At 45.0% G+C, this 10,181-nt stretch overlaps 1 protein-coding gene across 1 annotated transcript; it reads right to left on the bottom strand.

The window, feature by feature from the left end:
* Positions 1-472: 472 nt before the first annotated feature.
* Positions 473-2,789, bottom strand: gas1a (growth arrest-specific 1a). The gene has a single exon (XM_056418837.1). The coding sequence runs from the start codon at positions 2,098-2,100 to the stop codon at positions 1,294-1,296; it is 807 nt and encodes a 268-aa protein (XP_056274812.1). The 5' UTR covers positions 2,101-2,789; the 3' UTR covers positions 473-1,293.
* Between the last annotated feature and the right edge of the window lie 7,392 nt (positions 2,790-10,181).

Below are 10,181 nucleotides of genomic sequence, written 5' to 3'. Positions count from 1 at the left end.
TTTATATATTAACCACCATATGGAGGCAGCTGTTGGAGGATGTGTGTCACATCATTTTGAGTCCGAGACCAATTTCTCCTACAAGTACAATATCGTACATCGTATTAACTGGGTGGGTGAACATCATCAATGTGTAGGAGCAAAACTATGAGCACATCGTTCACCCACTCACGTACCACAATCAGCTGCTTTTCACCCTTCAATTTTCACACACATCTAACCTGAATCAACCTAATTAGATCTTTAGTTTGCTTAAAGCAAGTTGCTCCAGAACGTCACAGGAGAACATTTCAGAGCATAAACACGGGACTCTTTTGATATATACCTGATTTCTTACAAAAAATATTGTTCCTTATACTTATCCTTATATTCTTTCTACCCAATTTAGAACACCGCCTGAAAACTAATGCGATGCGGCAAAGCACACAAACAAAAAACAAACAAACAAAACACACTCAGTAGGCGAGAATGATACCTTCAAGTTTCCTTTATGCCTCCTATAAAAAGTATATTGTTAAGGCAAACCATACAGTGGATTTAGACGTGTCTTTCTCTAGGCTATACACAGTGAATAAATCAGCTCACAGCCTGAAAACATAGAGGATTCTCTGGGAGGGGAAGGGGGGGCGGAAGAAATCTATATAGGCTATACACATATATATATATACACAATGCACATTATCTTTGAAGAGATTACAGTCACGGTAACGTTCCCGTTAAAGCTGGAATACTCGCTCTGTTATTCACACGGTGGTCATTTGGATGTAACTCTCGGTGGCATGTAATAAATTACTGTTTCACTTTTAAACTCTATTTACAATTGCGTACAGTTCACAGGAGTCCAGCATTAAATACTTGTAAATCAGAGTAGACTGCTGCCCCCAAACAACACAGCAACGGGCGTCATAGAAAAATAGTTCATATGTTATATATATATTTATATATATATATATATATATAAAGGATTGGCAGTGCACAGCTGATTGATGGTTGTCACAAAAACAAGCCCAACTGTGTCTCCATGGAGACAAATTTAGGAGACAGTCTGGATGAAGGAGCAGCCTGGAATATGTCTCTCTGTCCTCGTTTGCATAGAACATCTCCTGATTTGATATCCTTCAGAGTCTCCAAAATCTATTCATCCAAGTAAAAACACATCCCCCTCTTCCTTCTCGAGGGTCTTGATCTTCCAGCACTCGCACCGGGGTCAAAAGGTGACACAAGTCTTTGTCTTGATCCGGACCAGAATTTATTTTTTTAAGAGTCGGGGTTCGATTACTAGCCCATTAATTATTAAATGAGAGCAACTAGAGCCAACATGGATGCCAGCAGGGTCAAAGCGCAGCGGGTCGCCGGAGGAGAGGCTCCGCTGTCCGGCTCATCCGGGTCCTCCAGGTCGTCCAGATCATCTAGGTCCTCGTCGTAGTGCATGTTCCGGACGTAGTCCGAGCCACTGCCCCCATCATCCTCCACCTCCTCGCGGCCCCGCGCGGCGGGCGAGTCGAAGCACAGCGCCTTCATGCTGCTCTTCACGAACTCGCAGATGGCCCGCTCCGTGCCGTCGCACATGCACGCGTCCAGCTGCTGGCCTTTGGGGATCTTACGCATGTTCGCGATCACGCCGCGGCACGCGTTGGTGCAGATCGCGCCGCTGAACAGCTTCCCGCAGTGCTTCAGGTAGTCGTGCATCGCGGAACTGCACGGACCGTCGCGCTCGCACTGCCGCCGCGCCTCCGTGCAGCCTGTGCTGGTGGTGCGCGGCAGACAGGGCTCAATGGCCCGCTTGGTGGCCGTGCATATCTGGTCATGGGCGCAGCTGCAGTCCTCCAGAGCCGGACCGTTCCGGGTCAGGTTGAGTTGCACGAGCGACGAGATGCAGTGGCTCGGGCACTTCCTGCGCTCGCCGTTGAGCACGGGTCCGCATGCGCGCGTGTAGTGCTCGTACGCGTAGTTGCACTCGGACTCGGCATGGCAGTTCATGATGGCCTGCCAGCAGATAAGCCGCCGGCCGTGGGGCGGCGAGGCCGCGGCGAGACAGCCGAGGAGGAGCAGCAGCGCGGCGCGGCGGGCGCTCCGGGCCGCTGCGCCGGAGCTCGCCATTGTTCTGGCAGCGGTGAGGAGAAACGGGCGCAACTCACCACAGTGTCATGTGTGGCAACAACAACAAATAATAACTTTCCGGAGCCGGTGGTGTGTGTGTGTGTGTGTGTGTGTGTGTGTGTGTGTGTGTGTGTGTGTGTGTGTGTGTGTGCGTGTGTGTGTGTGTGTGAGGGGGGTGGGGGGGCGTTCAACGGGCTGCCACTGCGCAGTGTAATCCAGGCTCCATAAAAGCCGTCAGCGGTGATCCATATGAGCCGGATTCCTGAGCAAGAAACCTTTCGCTATCCATATATGATCGTACCGGTGGGTGGTGATGGGTGGGGTGGGGTGGGGGGTCAAATAGAAACTCCTCACGGAGTACACGCACACAAAAATCAAACAAAAATAGATACAGAAGGAAAAGTTCTCCACCAAGTTCAGCAAAGTTCCTGCAGTGGGGGGATCACTCCATCGCAGGGATTTCAGTGCCACAAGCTGCCCTCGGGATCTGGAGTCCTCTCTGCTGTCGCAGTTCTCAACCGCCCCCCGACCGAAAGGAAAAGACGGTCCGAGACCCAAGAGCCCCCTCTTGGAGGACCGCGCTGGATCATTTAGAAGTCCTCGTGCGCACCGGGAGCGCAAAACAAAATAGCGCACGGTGGGTAAAATAAACAACAACCCGTGTAAATCGCGGAGTGGTCCTCTACTCTCTCTCGCCTTTGAGCAGTTTGTCTTTCAGTCCCGCGGCTCCCCCTCCCTCCTTCCGCGCCCCTATTCTCCACCCCTTCTCTGCACATTAGCGCGGGGCTCCTCATTGGTTGGCCACTTGTTGTGGGTTTTTCCTACGTAGCGGTGGGCGGGAGTTGAGGGTGGGCGGAAGAGGGTCTTGAGACACACACACGGTGAGGGGGGAGGATGTATCAGTGGGAAGGTTTTGTAAACAGAGTTTAATGAAGTCCCATCACACCCCAACTGTATGTGATGAGGAGGAAACACACATGTTTTTTTAAATCAGATATATTGATGATAATTGTCTCCGCACATATTTGATATACTTAAGTCTGTAGATACATATATTTGATCGCGGCATGAGCCTTATTTACAAATGTAAACATAACAGTTGTCTACATTTTCCTTGGTCATATGTTTAAGTTTCATCTAGCTGTTAGGACAAAAAACAAGTGGATGATTTGATAAACGCCTCTCGTTTGAAAGGCAAAAAGAGCCTGGAAGATGTCAAATCGTGTAGTAAAATAAAATGACATCTCGGTGTTGTCACGGTAACGCCACATTGGGCCCCAAAGACTCAACTTTATATGCTGTAATGTCCATCTGATGAGACGATAATGAATTGAATTCAACGCCTGCATTGGTAACGATCTGCGCAGCATCCTCACTGATAACTTACCCTCCACTCATTGAGGATGACTCATAATAACGCTACATAACAGTGTCAAATATTAAATGTATCCAGAGTAGTCCTCCTAATATCAGTTAAACCTGACTCACTTCAACCTCCTTTATATCATATCACCATCAACCTGTGATTGTCAGTGGACTCCAAGAGTGTTTGCGTCTATATATTTTTTTCTTTCCTCAACTGGAAATAAGTCCCCAGAACGTGTAAGTGGGCCCAGAGGAATCAACAGTTACAGTGTTAAAAGAGCTTTTATTGTGTATAATTGATACTTTAAAAAACCTGGACTTTTGATTTTTAGGCATAAGATGGTTTTAGCAATAAATAGGTGCTGAATAGGACATTTTTAGGAGTTCAAAATGTTCCAATTAACTTTAATGGACTAAAAACCATGTACGAAAACCAAATCACAGTCCAAGTTGCTGAAGAGGAAAGTGAAAAACTATATACAGCTCTTCTTCAAGCAGCCTCAAATGTGTATTTTAGTATTTCTGACCATTCAAAACGTATACTACTAATCTGAATGACATGTTTGTTTGAGAACAATTTTCCAATTGCTTAAAAACGATATCTGCCTGGACCTCATCATCAAATTGACACATGAGTGTGTGTGTGTGTGTATGTGAAAGAGAGAGAGAGTAAAATGATAGCCCACATGTTGACACACGAGCGAGAGGAGGCAGTTTAGCTCTTGAGGCCTGATGTGGATGAGGGAGTCGGGGGGTGTTGGGGGTGTTGGAGGGGCAGAAGCAAGGGCACAAAGGCTGTTTGTGTGTTCAAACGGCATTCTGATCTCAGGAATGTACCTTTAGGCCACAGCCGTGAGCTTCCCGCTGCAAACAATGCACTCAATGTCAGTTACGGCTGGCTAGTGCCGACGCTGCTGGCGCGACTCCAAGGTCCCGACTCGTCGAAAATGATGGATGCAGGGGAACTCAATACCTTGAGGAGTCCTTCTCCTGCCTTCCCCTCCAGGCACTGTGTACGGCGTAGCAAAAAATCCCCGAAACACTAGTGTCGTCATTGTTTCAAGTGACCTTTTAAGCGCAACTGTAATATGAAACGGGGGGCGACACCGCTCGAGCGAGGCCTTGTTCATTTTTCTTTTATTTGTTTTCATATCGGTGGGAATAATGCGGCAATCTTGTCTTTCAATGTCCGTCATAATGTGTATTATTTAGAAGTCTTCTAGGAGGAAAAGGCCTCTTTAAAAACTCATCAACTGTATTCATAAAAAAATGTTTTCATCCTAAACACTAACAGAGGTGGGGGGGGGGGGGGTCGAATCTTCCATCCCTTTAGTCTTGGCCAACATCTGCGCGCTTAAACCAGATGTGCTGCACTGGGCTCAATTAAACCAGAGTTATCGCCGCAACACTCCAATTAAGGGACATACATAATGGTATTAAAAGTCCGGTTGACCGAAGTAAAGTCTGCAGACTTTTACACGTTTCACAGTTTTCTCATTTCAACGGACACGAGAGCTCGGAAACGTGACTGTAAAAACGATCTTAACGGAGAAAAAAAGTCATAAAAAAGGATTAACAAGTCTTAAAGAATGAAAAAACAAATCCATCATTACTATACCTAATACATAAGTACAGTTGTAATCGTAAGCAGGTATGAAAAAAGTGTATGAGCCAACACACCAAAATACTTTTACTTTGTCTGGATTTGTACTTGAAATATAAGTTTGCCACTTAAGGTATTAGTTTGGAAAATAAACTGTCTGGTGCAAATAGATGCTTTTTCTATAAGTTCTAAAAATAAAAAATATATATTTACATTTCAATGATATAACAAATACTTCTAATGCCCTATTTAATACGTTATGAGATTTTTGCTCCGAATTTCTTACATATTTAATTCCTAAACGGTCAAAGGATTGCTGCTGCAGGGCTGCACCGAGCCCTCTGTATCAGGGTACAGGAAATGAGTTGGCAGGAACTATCCATTCAAATTGCTTCCTCTGAGATTTTAGAGAAGCGATAATGGCAAGTGATAAGTTATTTGCAAACAACCCCAAAAAAGAAAAAGATTAAGGATTAATTTCCTTCCTCATGTCTGCCGGTTTACTATCCTCAGTTTGGTCCGTCCAGGATTTGAGTCGGTGTCTCCGGGTTTGGAACGGCACGGTGATGCACGATTACGGCCGTACAAGTTGGCAGATAATGGCAGAGAGACAGAAATAAACCACTATTTCCAGAGTGATTTTGCAGCTAAGAGACTCCAGTTGCAACAACAACAACACACTGCCTCGTTTCACAAGCATGCAAAACTTTATTTTAATGCAGTTTGTGGGGAATAAAAAACATCTTCTCTCATTAAAGAGCGATGTGCAACCCTGGGGAATTTAAACTTCCTTTCCTGTTGTGCTTTAAAGCTCTTCTTCCGAATGACGCTAAATGGTTAACATGTTAAATGAAGCGTTGTGGTGGTGGAGGTGGTGGGAGGGGGGCGTGTTCCTTTAATCAGTGAGATTAAAGTCATCCATCATGTCGAATAGGCACTGATCCCGCTGACCCTTTAGCACAGTCCACTGCACTGTAATTTCTACAAGGTTCAAAGTGATCTGATCTGCACATTTTGGCCTTCCATCAAAAGAGGAAACTATCTGATAAAAATAATTGTGAAAAGTTTGGCTGTTTTGGTTAGGTGCAGGCAGCCGTCTAGCCTGATGAAAGGTGCGGCAGCAATTTGTACGAATCGTCAGCATCTCAGATACACGAGTGAGCTAAGACTCCAAATGTCACAAAAATGAACTCAAACCTTTGTTTTGTTGTGTTTCAGAGAGAAGCAAGCACAGGTGTCAATATTTCAATAAAATAATATTTTACAGACAAAATGGGTTGTAGTGGCTAAAGTACACCGCAACATTCTTGCTTTGTGTCTGGCTTTAGAACTTTATTGCATGTCCGTCTACCTCGGTGCTCATTTCCGGCCTTCTCTCACCTGTCAGCATCAAATAAAGCCATAGCTATTTTCCCAACAAAATGTAATTAAAGAAGAAATGGGTGTCTGTTTGGGCTGGGTATCGGATATCGAACAAACTACCCCAGTGCCAAGTAGTAGCAAAGCTTCTCCAGTCAAACGATACCTGCAATTGCTCTCTTTTTTTGTGCCCACGATATATATAGAACAGAAAAAAGGACTATTTCAATGCAGGCGTTCGATTCCATTTAATGCAAGTGTGATTGACCGGCTCAGAACACGGGGGTGTCTCAGCATCCGGAGGCCAGAGGCGAGCGTTGCTCCTGCGCTAACACCTGTTAACGTGGCTAAAGCCTGTTAACGTTGCTAAAGCCACTAACGCGGCTAATAGCTGACGGAGTAGAACCTGACACCGTTATTGCCGGTAAACGCTGTATGAGCTTTTTTGTAGTGTGGAGTGGCAATGAAACAGCGGCAATGAGACAGTGGCAATGAGTCACCTCTAAATCAGGCAGATCTAGATATCCTGACCAGCAGAGACAACAATCATCTTGTCCTCTCATTGTAAACAGTAAAGTCCATTAGTGGTGGAGAATTTGCTTTTAAAACTGTAATTACATCCAGGTAACTTTTACGGTATTTACCCCGACAGAGCTCCGTGAATCTCTCGGCACGCGGGCAGCTGTTGCGACATATGCTGCTCCGCCTTGATGCCTGTGTGAGCGGCTGTTTACTCAGGCCCCGAAGGCCTTTCATATCACTACAGACAAACACCAGCACACATGGACCGACCAATAAAAGGCCTAACCTCCTACACAGACACATGACCTTAAATATCACCGGACGTGGAATGCAACAGGGAAGAATTTAACATTATTTAAAAAAAATGTAAACACGACAAAGCAAAAAGGTACACATCTTTACTTTAAGCACACATGCTAAAGATTCCCCATCTGCTGTGGATGAAAGGATCAGTTTTATTATAGTGAGCCATGGAGAATTGTGACAGTCCAAATGTAAAGTTTCTTTTTAGGTATTTTGTCAGACAGTTTACAAGAAATTAATGAATACAAAGTTTTACAACAGGCTAAGGGTATAATAATGGCAGGGCTAGGTATTTTAATTATTTTGATATTGCTGCCTTTGCAGTACCTCAGTTTTGGAATTAATACCAAAAAGATACCATGGTATCAGGAATATAAACCTGTTTTCCCCATTTAACAAAATGCAATCAACAAGTTCTCAATGTATCGACATTAAATGCAGTTTCAACACAAGGAGAGCCAAAATACATTTATCTTAGTATTTCAATCTTATAAAAGCTTAAACAAAAGTTTTTAGCATGATTAATGACATTTAACTTTCAGTTCTTGGCAGCACTCGAAAATTGACAGTTTTTGATGTTTTTCTTCTTTTACTTGAAATGAAGCAACACGGTAGTACAACATGTCAATAATAGTTTACGTTACTTATGTTTTTTCTTTTTAACTTCAAAACAAATTTAACAAAACACTGGCAATGAGGAAGATCCTTGGTAGATAATGAGAGGAATATGAAACAAAATGTACATCATACTCTCTAACTAAAAATAAATCTGGTTTGAATTGAAATCAAACTCTACTACTACTGACAGCCCTACTCATGACATACCCACAACGAATGTTAGCGCCAACATCTGAGCAGAATGTGTCCAGTACTTCCGAAATATTTGTAAAACTCATTCCCATCCTCCTCAACTGGACTTTGTGTTCACTGCTAATGAGCCAATATTAGCAAGCTAACACACCAAAATCGGCCTTCTGGCAAAAAGACAGTTTAATATTTACTCTCCTTTAGCTCTATTTTTGGTCTCCACCAACTCCTGAGAAATGCTGCATTGTCTTCACCAGCTATCCGCTAACTGTGTCTGCACTGTGTTCACCAGCTAGCTGCTAACTGTGGCTGTGTCTACTACCGGACACTTTACGAAGTACACTGCAATACAGTGCACTGACATCTGTAGTGCACTGCGTCGCTGATAAGTGCTGTATCAAATGGAACACTTACGTTAACCACTTGGCGGAAGTGACGGACGCAAATCTGTTCACGGCACCCCCGAAATTAAGCCGGGAGTGACGTACGCAAATCTGCTTGCGATACCGGCGAAACTTAAACTGACAAAATGAATGCACTTCTTGCCCTCTTTTTGTCCCTTGTTTACCCCTTTCTCCACCCCATGTGGAATTTACGGTCCACCCCATTTACAGTCTGTAGCTTCGTGGTCTACCGCTTGTGCCACCGTAGCCATCTCGTCCGCCATTGTTTTAGAAATAAAATGAAAAGCTGGCGAAAGGGCTCCTCCTCTTCCGCTACGTAGCCAAGATGGCGTCCGTTTAGGGCGAGTAGTGTCCATCGTTTTACACTGCATTTTTTGCCCGTTTGCAGTGCGCCATCCGGGTACTTTCAGTGTACTGAATTCTGCTGGTTTTGTCAGTGTGGCGCCCTAAGCACTGAAGGTCAGTGCTCGAAGTGCTCAAGTGTGCGGTAGTAGACACAGCCCGTGTCTGCACTGTGTTCACCAGCTAGCCGCTAACTGTGTCTGCACTGTGTTCGCCAGCTAGCCGCTAACTGTGTCTGCACTGTGTTCACCAGCTAGCCGCTAACTGTGTCTGCACTGTGTTCGCCAGCTAGCCGCTAACTGTGTCTGCACTGTGTTCGCCAGCTAGCTGCTAACTGTGTCTGCACTGTGTTCACCAGCTAGCTGCTAACTGTGTCTGCACTGTGTTCACCAGCTAGCTGCTAACTGTGTCTGCACTGTGTTCACCAGCTAGCTGCTAACTGTGTCTGCACTGTGTTCACCAGCTAGCTGCTAACTGTGTCTGCACTGTGTTTGCCAGCTAGCCGCTTCCTGTGCCTGCCTTGCTGGCGGGTGCTGCGCGAGTAGGGTACAGTTGGTTTCCCCTCAAGACAATTGTAGGCTACAGAAACAAACCGGCCAGCTATGCAAAGAGCTGAAATAAACTACAAAGTTTAGTGAGCAGTAGATACGAGCGACTCCTTTCACATTGTCATGTTTGATACGTTGTTATCCTAGAATGCGGCAGCTTTAACACAATGGCCTTACCTAGGGTGACCAGACGTCCTCTTTTCCCCGGACATGTCCTCTTTTTGAGACCTAAAAAATGTGTCCGGCAGGGATTCCAAAAATGTCCGGGATTTTGCTTCGTCGAATATTTGTGTTTCTCTGGTTCTTTCACAAACTAGTATTTACCCCTTACAAGTTTTGTAAATGGTATCTCCCTTACATTCCACCTTCTTGCGCGAGCTCTGACGGTATAGAGAACAGTCATTGGTCGACCGATCTCAGTGTTGTCAGATACACGATAATTATCCTCCAAATACGACCATTTTGAGCCTTTGGTACGATACTTCAACATTTCCAATCTGGCAACATTGAGCACCTTGCCACCTTCACTAGTTGCATTGTTGTTTGTGCGGCATGCTACACACTACTACCAGCGCTGCCGCTCCCATAACGCGCACTACGCACTATGCGTAGGGCACCAAGTCCTGAGGGGGCTCCACAAAATAGGCAACTAAAAAAATCCTCATAGTTATAATAATTATAATGCTGATATTATTTCAGTCTAGAAATATTAGGCACCTTTTAGGCATGTATATCACAAAACAGGCAGAACAAGAGAGATATTTAATCGCTCAGCATCGCTCAGCCCCCCCCCCCGAGACGAAGTGTCCAATTTTTCACAAACTCAAA

The sequence above is a fragment of the Pseudoliparis swirei genome, chromosome 7 (assembly GCF_029220125.1).
Source record: "Pseudoliparis swirei isolate HS2019 ecotype Mariana Trench chromosome 7, NWPU_hadal_v1, whole genome shotgun sequence".
Taxonomy (NCBI): domain Eukaryota; kingdom Metazoa; phylum Chordata; class Actinopteri; order Perciformes; family Liparidae; genus Pseudoliparis; species Pseudoliparis swirei.
Note: the sequence above shows the minus strand (reverse complement) of the source record. Positions and strands in the feature narration are given on the sequence as shown.